Source organism: Octodon degus, unplaced genomic scaffold (genome assembly GCF_000260255.1).
Source record: "Octodon degus isolate 3935 unplaced genomic scaffold, OctDeg1.0 scaffold00007, whole genome shotgun sequence".
NCBI lineage: Eukaryota > Metazoa > Chordata > Mammalia > Rodentia > Octodontidae > Octodon > Octodon degus.
Window position 1 is genome coordinate 18,209,621 of NW_004524583.1, and position 14,221 is coordinate 18,223,841.

At 47.0% G+C, this 14,221-nt stretch overlaps 1 protein-coding gene across 1 annotated transcript in view; it reads right to left on the reverse strand.

Moving 5' to 3' along the window:
* The window catches only part of Mthfd1 (methylenetetrahydrofolate dehydrogenase, cyclohydrolase and formyltetrahydrofolate synthetase 1), a 62,484-nt gene that overhangs the window by 8,498 nt on the left and 39,765 nt on the right, over nt 1-14,221 (reverse strand). The window contains exons 16-23 of the mRNA XM_004624791.2: nt 12,199-12,301; nt 8,995-9,071; nt 8,240-8,380; nt 6,966-7,034; nt 6,585-6,696; nt 6,351-6,490; nt 4,034-4,075; nt 424-524 (exon numbers count right to left, since the gene is read on the reverse strand). Of these exons, the coding sequence (XP_004624848.1) occupies nt 424-524; nt 4,034-4,075; nt 6,351-6,490; nt 6,585-6,696; nt 6,966-7,034; nt 8,240-8,380; nt 8,995-9,071; nt 12,199-12,301 (785 nt within the window). The remainder of the gene's footprint in view (nt 1-423; nt 525-4,033; nt 4,076-6,350; nt 6,491-6,584; nt 6,697-6,965; nt 7,035-8,239; nt 8,381-8,994; nt 9,072-12,198; nt 12,302-14,221) is intronic.

Genomic DNA, 14,221 nt, shown 5'->3' on the forward strand with positions numbered 1-14,221 from the left:
CCTTTCATCCGCTGTGGTGAGGCCACTGTGGCAAAGTCCAAGCCAAGTACCATGATGCCAACCAACCCACATAAATCCTCTCAGAACACTTTTGGCTCAGCGAGCCCAACTCTGTCCAGACAACATCCCATTAGATCTGGCGAAATAACAAACAGTGCAGCCTGTGACCTTCTGTTTGCACAAAAGGTCTCGGACCAAAAAGAGCTTGGATTCCCAATCCCTGTGTCTTCCACTTCACCCACAGGATAAGGGGTTCATGGACCCAATCTGTCTTCCTGGCACGCAGCACGAGGGGTGGCTGTGGTGGTGTCACAGCAGCCGCCAGCCCCAAGAACAGGTGCGGCCACAGCAGCGCTGTGCAAGCAGCTCCAGAGCATTCTGGGTGCTCCCCTGGACCTGCCTCCCTCCCCGCCGCACACTTACTTGAAGGCATTCACAGCCACGATCACCGGGACACCAAACATGCGGGCATTTTCAATTTGCTTCCTCAAATTGCTGAAGCCATTTTCAACCAGCTCCAGGTTCTATGAAGCAACAGTGAAAGACCCACAGGGTCAGAGAGCAGACTTAAAAACAGCTTTTGCTTCAAGAGGGAACTGCCTCTTGGAGCCAGCAGACATTTACTGTTAAGCAAGGAGATGAGCCAGCAAGAGAAAAGGCCTGGTGCCAATGTCCCCCACACAGGACAGGTGGTGCTGCACAGGACAGGGCTTCACCCAGCCCACATGCCAGGGGAAGCTTGCTCACACGCCCGCCACACCGGCCTGCAAGCAAGACGCCTGCTGGCCCACAGCGCTACACTGTGCACCAGTAACTGTGTGGCTGTCAAAGGGCTTAGCGGCCCCACTAGGCTACACCACAGTGGCGTGCTACACCACACTGGTATGCTAACAGACTCTCTGCACGCATGCTGCACACTGACACCGACTTTTCAGTACAGCACAAACCCTCCTAACACAAAACACCTGAGTGCAGGGCCTGGTGCCAAAGAGGCATTTGTTACCCTGGGGCCCACATATCGTCAGAAGATGTAAGAAATCAGTGATGTCTCACAGACTTTAATGAGCTCAACCATGAGCCTTCCCTGGGGCTCTGGTGAGGACAAATGCTCTTTAACAACTAAATGCTGGCCAGGTGGCAACATCTGTAGTTCCTGCCACTCAGGAGGCAGAGGCAGAAGCATTGTCAGCCAGGAGCTTGAGCCCACCCTGGGCAACAGCAGGACTTTGTCTCAAAAATAAGCAAATTGATTTAAATAGTGGGGTGGAGGTCCAACTCAATGTGAGAACACTTGTCTAACATGTAGAAGGCTCTGGGATCAATCCCTAACACCTCAGAAACAAAAGAAACAAGAACCAAATACTATGAAACCTAAAAGAAAGTCACTAAGGAAACAAACTTTTAAGTATGTTTACTGCATCACTGCTTCCAGCATTGGAAAACTGCAAATTGTAATCTTTAACAGGGGACTGGGCCAAGGAAGTGTGATACACACCCAACTCATCACACAGATGTTATACAAAGGGATGACAACCTGTGCTACCACAGAGTTGTCCAAAGTGTACTACAGCTGCAGACCTAGAGATAGCGTAATTAACTCTACTTGTGGACAAACTACACGCACATAATTCAAGAGATTTTTCAGTCAGGCATGGAAGTGCACACCTGTTATCCCAGCACTAGGGGAGGCTGAGGCAGGAAAATAAAGATCAAGCCCAGCCTACGTAACTTAGCAACTCAGTGAGACCCTGGCTCCAAGTAAATTTTGTGTGTGTGTGTGTGTGTGTGTGTGTGTGTGTGTGTGTTTTAGGGAAGGGTCTATAGGGTATTCAGGGTCACACTACTAGATCGGACTTGCAGAGATTCTCCTGTTTACAGCCTCTAAAGTGCTGGGATTACAGGCGCGCGTCACCACACCCAGTGTCAACTGCCATCTCAGCACTCCCTGGGGATTGAACCTCTGGCCTCTGCTTGCAGGTGCTTTAATCTGCTGAGCTATTTGGCCAGCCCTTCCAAACAAAAGTTTAAAAAGGCTGGGGGATCCAGTTTAGTGCATAGGCCCTGGGCTCAATCCCTAGGACCCCTCCCCAAATTAAATGATTAAAAAATAAGCACCTTTTTTTATTTCCCCCGGAACCGGGGATTGAACTCAGGCCTTTGCGCTTGCCAGGGAAGTGCTTATTCTACTGAGCCATCTCCCCTGCCCCCTAAATTGTTAAAAAAAACTTCAGTCATATATTTTTATAATGTTTATTTATTCCTTTTTCTTTAAAAGAACATGTTGGGGCTAGTAAGGTAGCTCAGTGGTCTAAAGTACCTGCTTAAGCAAGCTTAGGCAAGGACAGGGACCGCAGTTTGATCCCTGGCCTCACATGCCATGCCAGCCCCACCCCTAGGGTGGGCTGAGCCAGCCACAAAGGGGAGGGGGATGTTATTATATAAGCTTACAAACACATTAAGGGACTAGGGATGTAGCTCAATGCTAAAGTGTTTGCCTAGCATGTTTAATTTCCAGCACAGCCAAAACCAGAAAGCAAACCCCCCACAAAAAATATTGAGTATTTAAAAAAATAAACATATAAGTATCTTCTATAAAAATATACAAATAGGGCTGGTGAGATGGCTCAGTGGTCTAAAGCACCTACTTGGAACAAGCTTGGCAAAGCACAGGGACCATGGTTCGATCCCCCAGCACCACATGCCAGCCAGCCCAGCCCCAAGGTGGGCTGAGCTGGCCACACACACACACACACACACACACACACACACAATAAAACAAAACAAAACAAAACAAAACAAAACAAAACAAATATATCTGATCATGAAGAAAATGTAGCAGTATTAGTGTTGGTCTATGGATTCAAAAACAAGCCCCTCATGAAGAAAATGTAGCTTATGAGCAGAAATCAAGGTTCTAATAAGTGTGACTGTGCTTTAACTGTAAACTGAAATTAGGGTCTATCTGATATTCTAAAAGGCACTAATTCTTTACAATTGTCACTTGAGAACCAAAGCACATGGAAGACTGAGAACCGTTAAGTAAGTAAAATTTCTTAACTGAAGACACCAGCTGGGCCAGTTCGGGGCAGTCACTGTAATTAGATACAGGAAAGGCTGTGGGGTGGCAGGAGGGCCAGAACTGTGAATTCCCCTCCTACGCATGAATCAGACAGATGACCATAAAAGGTAAATCATAACTCAGCCGACAGGCAGACTCCAGGCACCAACAGTCTTTTCCTATTCAATTCTGAAACACTTCACGCAGACGTGCACTGTGACCCTGCATAGCTTGATAATGTACGAGCCTCCAGAAGGACAGAAAAACCACTCCAGCGACAGCTGCTGGCCCCGCTTCTTATCTGAGTGCCTGTCTGCTCCGTAATCACCCCTAATGGTCCTGGAGAGGATTCTTCGATGGTGAATATGAAAAAGGTTTGGACTCACAACTGTTCTTGGGCTTCTGCTTGAAGCCATACATCAAATCAATTTATGGAAGTTGTTTCTGGAAAACCAACCAAGATTCTAACTACGTCTGCAGAGGAAGAGCTTATTTCTAAAAGGTCCCTTCCTTCTGCTTTGAAAAGCATTTGAGACTCACTCACCAACACAGTCAGATGCGTGCAGCAGCCGCAGAGCAGACCATGAAACGCCTGTTAGTCTAGGGTGGGCTCTCTCCATCTCAGTCTACTGACTCAGAGCAGGATAATTCAGTGTGGGGGTGTCCTGCACATCACAGGGTCTTTAACAGCCCCACTGGGTGCCAGACTCCCCGCTCCTAGCTGTAGCAATCAAAAATGTCTCTAGAGTCGGCCAAATGTTCCTGGGCGGTGAACACACCCTCCTGAGAGCCAGCCACGTGTCCAGGGTAGTGGTTTCCTGACATCCTGTGTGGGCCTGCAGCACCCCCCCCCCCCCCTCCCAGGAGCAACCCCAGTCACAGACACTCCCTGCATCTCTCCACTGGCCAGGATGACAAATGCCAATGCAGGATGTGGTACTCTGTGGGCTAAGTAATCAGAAATAATCAAGTTACCTCCTCTACGTAAGCTTTGGGAAGAGGCAGTCCAGCAGTAACCTAGAAAGAAAGGCAACAAAGTTAGGTGCATTTTCTACTGTTGATTCTAGCTTCAAAAGGTGCTTGTCCTGAGTACCGGGAAGGAGGCTGCATGACTGGAGGATAGACAGCAGGGTAAGGCTGTTACTGCTGCAAGGACTGAGGACACCAGCCAATCGCACAGCACAAAACAAGGGCTGCTGTGCTCAGAGCAGGGGACCTCTGGGGTCTGAATTAAGGAGCTGAGGAGGATCAGGCTTCTGAAAGCAGAGGATGTGCTCGGAAAGGGGCGTGCCCAAGGCGGGCCAGTGTCCTGGCAAGTGGAAAATGCAGCATGGGGGAGGAAGCTGAGGTGGGCGTGGGGCTCAGCAGCTGCCAACACAGCCTGAGGTGAGTGCTGACTCGGTTTCACACGCTGCTCCATAGTGCCAACCCACACCTTGGTACAGGACCACTACCACCGAGAGGGGAAAGCAGCAGCAGGACTCCTTCTCTGCAGGGTGTCCAAACACTTGAGCAGTGAGTTCACTGTGTGCAGGTGCCGGGGCCCCACACCCTGATCTGGGCAGGGACTCAGCCTGCTGTACAGACAGGGAGGAGCAGAAGTCAGAATGCGGATTCTGTGGACCACAGAAGGTACAGAAAGAGCCAGAGCTACAAACCCAGAAAGACCGTGTGGAGATAGGGCAGGACTCCAGCCCTTCCCCATCACTGCCGTCAGCCAGGTGATGTGAGCAACAGGTCTGGCTCCTCAGCAGAGCTGTGTGTGAAAGCACCCACTCCATGCTGGGGCAGGTCACACCCAGCAGCAATGCTGTGTAGACCCCAACGCTGGGGGAGGGAGGGAGGGAGGAAGGGAAGGGAAGGGAAGGGAAGGGAAGGGAAGGGAAGGGAAGGGAAGGAGGGTGCAAAGGCCTGAGTGTAAGCTGCAGGTGTGCGAGAAACGCTAATGCTGATGCAAAGGACAAGTGAGTCTTCCCGAACTGCCAGGAGAAAGGGGTGGCCTGGGCCAGCAGGGTGTAGGACGTCAAGGAGATGGAGACCAAGGGCTCAGAGAGGCACCCACAGCTATGTTGGGGTGGCGCTGTCACAGCGTGGTCAGGGGTCCAACGAGGCCCAAACTTTCCCTGTAAGGCTGCAGTCTCACAGCCCTTCTCGTTATTTTTTAAAATTTATATTTATGTATTTATTTACAGAGTCTCATTATACAGCTCAGACTCCTAGTGATCCTCCTGTTTTCAGCCTCCCCAGTGCTGGGGTTGCAGGCATGCACCACCACACCAGATCTCAGTGACCAGCTCAGCACCCCTGGGGGAGGGGCCGGTGCAGAATGTGGTGCCAGGGATCGAAGCCCGGTCCCTGTGCTTGCCTAAGCAGGCGCTTAGTCTGCTGAGCTATCTCACTGGCCCTTTTTCTCACTGTTCTGAGTGCACAGGGCACTTGCCAAAGGTCACAATACCATCACAGCAGGTCCACTGCAGAAGGCAGGACTGCAGCTGTCTCCAGGGAACCAGACACAGAAGTGATCTGAAAATTGGATACTGCCTAAAAGTCACTGAAAGCCTTGTGCTAACCTGAAGCTCAGCTCTAATTTCTAATATAGTGAGTGGCAGTAGTGATAGCTCACATAAACGAAAGCCTTCAATAGGTCTTCAATAGCTTTTAAGCACATAAAGAGATTTTAAGCCAAAACACTCAAGAGTTGCTATCTTGGGACAAAGACTGGTCATGACCTCTAAAAACAGACTTTATTTGGTAGGGGAGGAAGGACAGGGATTTAATTTCAGTGACTTCTGAAAACTTAGCACTATGTCTTTATATGTCGGCACTAAAAATGAGATTTAAATGCTAGAGTAAGTTTAACTTCTGGGCAGCAGGAATTCGAGAGGACACAGGGAGGGCTCAGGCCGCAGCTGAGGAGGCCCCAGCACAACCTCTGCCTCTTCCTCTGCAGCAGCCCTGAGTGGACCCCGCTCCTTCGCTGCTCATGCAGCTCCGCCAGAAGGAGCCAACGCTTCCTAGTGGAGTTCTTGGGAGGATAGCCAAGGATATGTCCTTGAAGGGGGGTGCATATTGGGAGATGTTTTCCTCAGAAAGGGAGCCATGCAGCCAACTTTGCCCCTCCTACAATGACATGCCTGTGAGAGACAAGGCAGCCGGCAAGAAGCTATTTGCCCTTAGCACCGTTAAGCACAGGGCAAGAGCAGTTTAATGCAGACGCAGCGCAAGCCACCTTGCAGGCCTCCAGGATGTTCGGCAGTCACGGCCAGTAGACCCTCCCGCCCTCGCTCCTCACCGTGGGCCCACCGCCGTGCATCTTAAGAGCTCTCACGGTAGCAACAAGCACTACCACATGAGGCCGGAGGCCGGAATACCGGCATTTGATGTTGAAAAACTTTTCCATTCCAATGTCTGCTCCGAATCCAGCTTCAGTCACTGTAAGGAAAGGAAGGAGCAACTGTAAAACTGCCACCCCAACTGCCCTGAGGTTAAAAGTGCAGTCTCTCGGGGGTGATGAAACAACACCCACCGACAAAGCCCTCGGGGCCCACAAGCTTGAGCGCGACGCGGTCTGCGATGATGGAGGAATTCCCATGAGCAATGTTGGCGAATGGGCCTGCGTGAACGAACACTGGAGTGCCCTGCGGAAGCGAGGACATCATGAGCGCAGCTGTCACCCTGCTCCAAAATGCGATCCCACTGCAGGGATATGGGATTTAGCTGCAATTTGAAAGAAAACTTTCCAGAGAGAAAGACAAAGCCCCCTCTTTGATGTTTCAGTGCTGTTCCCGTCACAACTGTAAGAACAACTGAGAAGAAAGAGAGGTCTGAGTGCCCAGGGACAGTGCCCTTCCCAAGCACTGAGCTCTGAGTGGAGCAGTCCCCCGGCAGGCAGGCTCACGCTTCTCACCTCTAACGTCTGCATGAGGTTGGGCTTGATGGCGTCCTTCATCAGCACGGTCAGTGCGCCGCTCACCCCCTGCAACACAAGGGCAGGGGGCGTCAGCTCCTTCCCACTGTCACCCACTTCTGAGACCAACACTCAGCATCAGGGTCTTGCTGTCAGTGACTTGGGCCACACAGCATTTTCCTTGCCACCAGACCACTCATTTTTCTCCCCCTCTAAACATACATGGAAGCTACTGGCTACTTTAAGCTAGAAAGAGGAGGAGGAGGATGAAAATAATATTCACATGCAATTTCTGACAAAACCACATAATTCTATAAACAATCATCTCACTCTCCTGGCTGATGTGGGGAATCCACTAAGACTACTTGAGAGCACTAGAAATGCTAGCTGTTAGACGAAGTCGCTGTCTGTAACTCTGGTGTCCGGCCAGAGATGGGTACGACCTAAATTCTACGCTTCCCAAAACCAAAACTGGACTATTACCCTGAAATTCAATAACACTTAAATAGCAGGCCCCTCTCTGAAGCCACTGAATCATAGCAGAAGAAACTCAAGACAAAGTTAGATAAAGCAGTGGTTCCAACTTATATTCAGAATTAACGAGTTTTTAAATTTAAGGGCTGGGGTGTTAAAATTTAAAACACATATTAACATATTAACTATAAAACAGAAAGTTGATAATCTTTTCTCCCTTTTCTAAATTCATCTGCCATACCACTATCGCAGGCCAACTATTTTAATGTGTCAACACAAACAGGTTTTGAAAAAACAATTTATAAGAACTCTTTTTTTAAAGCCTATTACCATGCAGTGAGCTCAGCTATAACCCTGACGTGGACAGCCAGCCTGGCAGGACCATCCGTGACTGGCTCACGTGTCATCCCAACTATGGCCCTCAGCATCAATGTGACACCAACACATCTAATGATAAGAGGGGCTCAGGCAAGGAGTGGAGTGTCATGGGGAGGCCTGGGTGGACTGCAAGCTCAGCTACAAGAGGCTCACTTGGACTCCACGGTGCTCTGCACACTCAAGACACAAATGTGCCCATGAGACACGCGTAGGACGGAGACTCCTGAGCCACCTGGAGCACACTGCATTAGAATCACTGCCCAGTACTTGACAGATTTCAGTTAGTCTATAATTAGCCAAACTGGGCTGAATTGGTGAGTTTACTGCAACATCTTAAGTAGATGATTTCTGCAATCAGTAATCACTGGGACACTGCAGGGCAGTGTCACCTGCCACACCTGGGTGTCTGTGGGGGCACTCACCAGATCCTCGGCCCTGATGGGTTCCCCTTGCTTGCTGGAAGCCACCACCATTTTGCCCAGTCTCTCTCTCATGTCCTCCAGAGAGGTGGTCAGAGCCAGCACGGCCATGATCTCACTGGCCACAGAGATGTCAAACTGAGCCTGGGGCCACAGAAGGTGAGGAACAAAACCTCTGAGTTAAAATGCAAGTGTGAACTGCACAAGTCATCCTTTGGGGCATCAAGGTGTAAATAAATACCTTCAAAGAGTGCAACAGCACAATACTACTAAGGAACTTAATGCCAATAATCCTCCCAAACCAAAACTTGGTAATTATTCTAAGGCCTTAATCAGTCAATTTTTAAAAGTAAATGTTCTAGTCTGACCAGTAACCTACTTTATCGTCATGTAAGCTGCTTGGAATTGAGGTTCTGGTTTCCCTAACATACAAGGGACAACACAGAAGCGCTTACATTGAAGAGATACACTGCCAAATATCACAAAAGAAAAGCAATTTTCATCAATTTATGTGCAACACTGTTCACTTGAGGCTCTCCACCTCCAGAAAGAAAGGCTGGGGGGGGGGAGGGGGACACAGGTGACACAGGGGATTTATTGCAAAAGCTGTCAGGAGTGCTCGATACCACACCCACTCACTTCCATTTTAAAAGGGAGAAGGCAGAACAACACCTGGCAGCGGCAGTCGCATGGCAGAGGACGGGGGAGGAGAGGCTCCAGCCCACAGACGCGGGCCTGCGAGAGGGGCGGGCGGTTACCGTGCGCGTGTGGCCCTTCTCCGTTGGGGACTGCCCGATCGTGATCTTCCTCAGGAACCGGTCATTGGTGTCCAACACTACGATGCAGGGGAAGACAGAACAATTTTTAGTATCAAAAAGACCATAGAATGACAAAGTGTTACAGCAAGAAGTCTAATTTAATTTCAAATATTAGTTGATGGCAAAGCTAGAATATGGACTTAAAAATAATGTTCACAGGGGCTGGAGAGATAGCTCGGTGGAATAAGTGCTTGCTTGGCAAGCGTAAGATCTTGTGTTCAGTCCCTGGGTACCACCAAAAATCAAAATAATAATAATATTAATAATGTTCACATACCACAAATGTATAGTAATTATTTTTAAAACAACAAAATGTGAAAAGGCTAAATTTTATTCTTTCTAGAGAATCCAAGCAATGAACTAGAAATCTAGAGCCTATTTTTTTTTTTAATTTTATTTATTTGTGTGTGTGTGTGTGGCCAGCTCAGCCCACCAGGGGGCAGGTCTGGCTGGCATGTGGTGCTGGGGGATTGAATCGCGGTCCCTGTGCTTTGCTAAGCTTGTTCAAAGTAGGTGCTTTAGGGGTCGGGGAGATGGCTCAGTAGGATAAGCGCTTGACTGGCAAACACAAGGATCTGAGTTCAATCCCCGGTTCCGCAAAAAAACAAAAAAAACAAAACAAAAAAAAAACAAAGTAGGTGCTTTAGACCACTGAGCCATCTCACCAGCCCCACTAGAGCCTATTTTAAAGTATATTTTATGCTATAAAAAAACAAAAAAAACCACCCCACTTTTCAAAAGGCCAATTCTGTGGTCTTGCTCTGAGGTGGCAGGGGTGGTGAGAGGTGGGCTGGAGTGCCTCACTGACCTCACACCTCTGAGGGACAGAAGCCACCAACTTACAACATGGCAGGTAAAAGGCCAGGCCTTTCCTTTACAACATTCTATTTTGATGACCAAACAACTATCTAATTATCTAGCACTGAAAACGTTGCAAAAATCAACTTCCAGGACTAACCCTAGTTAACATTTCAGGCTATCACTAAAATTTTGGGGTTAATAGCAGATATCCTGGGTATTTGTCCTGGGTTCCTGCCACAGGGCTTCTACAGTATGTGGAATTTTAAGGGTCATAGAAGTGTCATGTGCCTCAGAATAAAGCTCATTTGAATATACTTAAAATTATGCTAATGAAGTGACAAGGTGCCTTGGTATCCTGGAGAGGAGCTTCAGTCAAGAGCAAGGCCATGTGGTAGAGCGCTCGGAGTTCCAGTGCCATGGACAACCCCAGGAAGGAGATAAGGGAAGGGAGATTTGGTGAGCTGCCAGGCTGGTGAAAACATCAAGCCACCGGGTCACATACCCCACGCACACTTTCCGTCTAGCTAATCCTGAGCTGCAATTTTCATAATAAACCAATAAACATAGATTTTTCCTTGAGGAGTAGGTTGGATTTGCCAAATGATCAAACCCAAGAAGGAGGTCACAGGGACCTCCATTTATAGCCCACTTGTCAGAAGGTGACAACCTGGACTTGGGACTGACATCTGGAGTGGGGCACTCTTGTCATACTCCGTCCTTGAACCAGAGAGTCTGCTCCAGATAGTGAGAGACTTGGATTTCTTCATAGACTGCCCAGCCAGTACCCGCTACGGAATTGAACTGAATTGTTCTTGGAGAAAAAGCCTAGACATCTGGCATCAGAAACAACATTTGGAGAGTAGTGAGTGTAGAGGGGAAATAGGAGTTCCCATTTCAGTGTGAAATGCTGCACAACACAAAATGGAAAAAAAAAAAAAGCAAAGGCCCACCCTCCCCCCCCAAAAAAAAACCCAAAGCAAACAAACAAAATAAATCAATATTCTAGGCCAGGAATTTAGTGCAGCAGCACAGCAGCTGCCTGGCAAGCACAAGGTCCCGAGTTCGATTCCTGGTACCATCCCCACAAAATCAATAACCTAAAGGGGTCAAAGACAACACCTTCCCACTACACACAGTACTAGGGACCAAACCCAGGGCCTCACACATGCTAGGCAAGCACTCCATGGTGGCAGAACACACGCCTAGCACACAGGGGTGTGGTGCAACCTCCAGACCCCAGCACCAGGACTGTAATAATTTAAACACCAAAAGCAGAATACTCTATAGCACTTGGACACATACTTATGCACACTCCCTTAAGTGAAGGATATAATATCACTGGAGCCAATTCTTGAATTTTTTAAAAACTACAGTATATAGTTATCATAATTATGCCTTTTCTGCATAGCACAGCCAGTTAATAGATGTAATCCTTCCTTGGAGAGACATGGGCGGTGCGGGGTGAGTGGGTCTGCCTTTACTGTTCTGGAGAGCATGAATTAGACACAAATTGAAGGAAAAGTTAATGAGATACAAAATTTTCAAAGTAGATTTTTAGCTTATTCCTTAGAAAATATTATACCATTTATTTAAAGCTATTGAGGCAAAGGGAGAAATACCAGTGTGGTTTGAGTTATTAACAGTTACCATGCCAATAAAAATAATGAGAACAGCCAATGTACTGGCCTTCAGCTGCATTCTGTATGATGATGACAATTTCTCAATATAAAATAGATGGATATACTGTTGGTAAAAAATAAAATTTTAAGCCATGCTAATTGGACATAAGGGAAAGCAACATATGGCAGTGAAGCCAGGCAGCTCACTCAGTAACATGTGATGCACCAAACCCGTGAAGGCTACCTAAATTGTTACAAGAGGCTTTAACAAAATGAGGTAAAAATGATTAGGAACGCTGAAGCAAAACCAACTCACTGATGCCAGATGAAAGTTCTGAGAATAAAGGGCACACATGATTCAAGAAGTGATTAAACATAATTTCTCTACTTTATATGACACCAAAACTTTTTGCATAAAATGAAACTTGAAAAATGTTATTTTTGGTTTATGCATGAACTTCCTTGCAACCACCTTCATCTCAATCAACACTGAATAGACAGCAAAATGTTCAACTCTTCCAACAAAGAAAAACTGATGACAGCCAGTAGGGGAGACACAGACAGAGGCAGCAAGACAAACAAGCAATGTCACCATCTTGGTCATGCCATGATCGTGAAAATACCCACCCACAAGCTTCTGGACTGCACGTGCGAATAACTCTCCTGGAGAGTGAGGGGCGTGCAGTGTACCTAAGGCCCACGGGGCGGAAGTCCTGCTCGGTACCTCTTTGCCACGTTATGGTTTCTGGGTCAATATCCAGTCTTGCAAATCTGTTGATCTCTTCATCTGTCAGTGTGGTGGGGTCAGTTTTTTTAATGCCGAGTCTCTGAAGAAGTAGGAAATTAAAACATAAGACAACTGGAAGCATAATAATCTTTTAAGGATTTAACCTCTATTTCAGACAAGAGTCTCTTCTAGGAAACGCAAACTGTCTTACATTCAGCAGGAAAAACTGTGGTCCCACTGCCACACCTAGAGGCCACTACCCAGTCACAAAGGTACAGATATTGGCACACCTGCCCCACGGTCAAGCACCAGAGGCATTTCCCTCAACCCTGTCATTAAGACTTACCTTTTTTTTTGGTGCTGGGGTTTCAACTCAGGGCCTTGTGCTTACCAGGCAGGGACTTGTGCCACTGAGCTATCTCCCCAGCTCCCTCAACCCAGTCTTAAACAAGCACAGCAACCAAGAAATTAAGACACAGATGCATACTCTGACTCAGTATTCCCAGACAGATGGAAAGGAATAGCAATATACAAAGACTTGGGGGTGGCGGGGTGATACTGGGGATTGAACCGAGGGCTTCATGCATGCTAAGCAATGCTCCCCCACAGAAAGAGTTTTAATCAGATAAGCAGCTTAATTTAAATGAAAAGAGGGGCTGAGGCTGTAGCCTCAGAGCTCTTACCACATGCAAAGCTGTAAGTTTAATCCCCAGCACGGCAAATAAATGTATATATGTATGTATGTATGCATGTATGTATGTGTGTATATTTATTAGGGCAGAAATTAGTATCAATCAATAAAAATCAATGTAAAGATCTTTCACATGGTTTTTACATAGTGCTATATTTTACTGAATTCTCACTGTTCTGAAAGACCCTAAAAGGATTTTTATTTTGCTTCTCACAGAATTTGGAAACTTTATTTATTGATTTACAGTGTCTACTCAGGGCAAATTCTAAAATGGGAAACCCATATACAATGTTTTCTTCTAACTCATGGTAATTACCAGGCGGGCCCTTGCAAGACCAATTCTGTCATGGTTTCTTTCTTGCGTTACCAGATCCTGTTTTTGCACTTGGATAGATTTCCATAGCTGGCCACTCACTAGCCTGTCAGAAAGCTCCAGAAGCCATTGTTTACAGAGGCCAGCAAAGCCCTTAGTCACCCCGCTAAGGATCTGCTGTTACAGCAGGCTCCCGACCAAGCCTTCTGCGCATGCATGACACAGGACAGAAGGGCAGGAGGCTCAGGCTCTCATTCTGTCCCTTCAGGGGTTGCCATACCCTTGGAAAAGTCTCAGGGTAAAATCCTAGAGCTTTTCTCCTCCCCACAACAGAACATTCCACTAGCAGAAATAAAATCAGAAGCTGTCTCTCTTCCCATGATACCTTGTGACCTCACAGACTATAACTGGTATAAACAATGACCTAGAAGGTTTATTACAGTACAAATGCAACATAAGTTAAGGAATGCCAAACTGCTTAAAAGTTAACTGCTCTCAATGGTCCACCTCGACACACACAAAATGCCCATGTACAGAATTGTAAAGCAAGGGACAAGGGACATAACTCAGTGGTACTGTGTTTGCCTGACTTGCACAACTCCCTGCGTTTAATCCCTGGCACCACCAAACACAAACAAAACCTTCAAAGTACTATGAAGGAACACAAAAAATATAAACAGGCATCTGGGTAAAGGGGAACTCCATGTTTATTTGTGTCACATCAAAATATAACAACCGGGGCTGGGGAAATAGCTCAGTAGAATAAGTGCTTCCCTGGCAAGCGCAAGGGGCTGAGTTTAATTCCCAGGTCCACACTCACAAAAAAAAGCTTCAAAGAATTAAAAATAAATTGAATGGTTCTTGATAATAAGCAGTATGAACCATGCATTGAACGTTTACGTGTTCCATGCCGTCAAAGAATAAATCATTAAAATTTTTCTTCTTCAGCAATGTGTTTATTTTTCAGTATTCTTTTTCTTTTCAGCATTATTTTAAAAACTCCCCAGTGTTCTTCC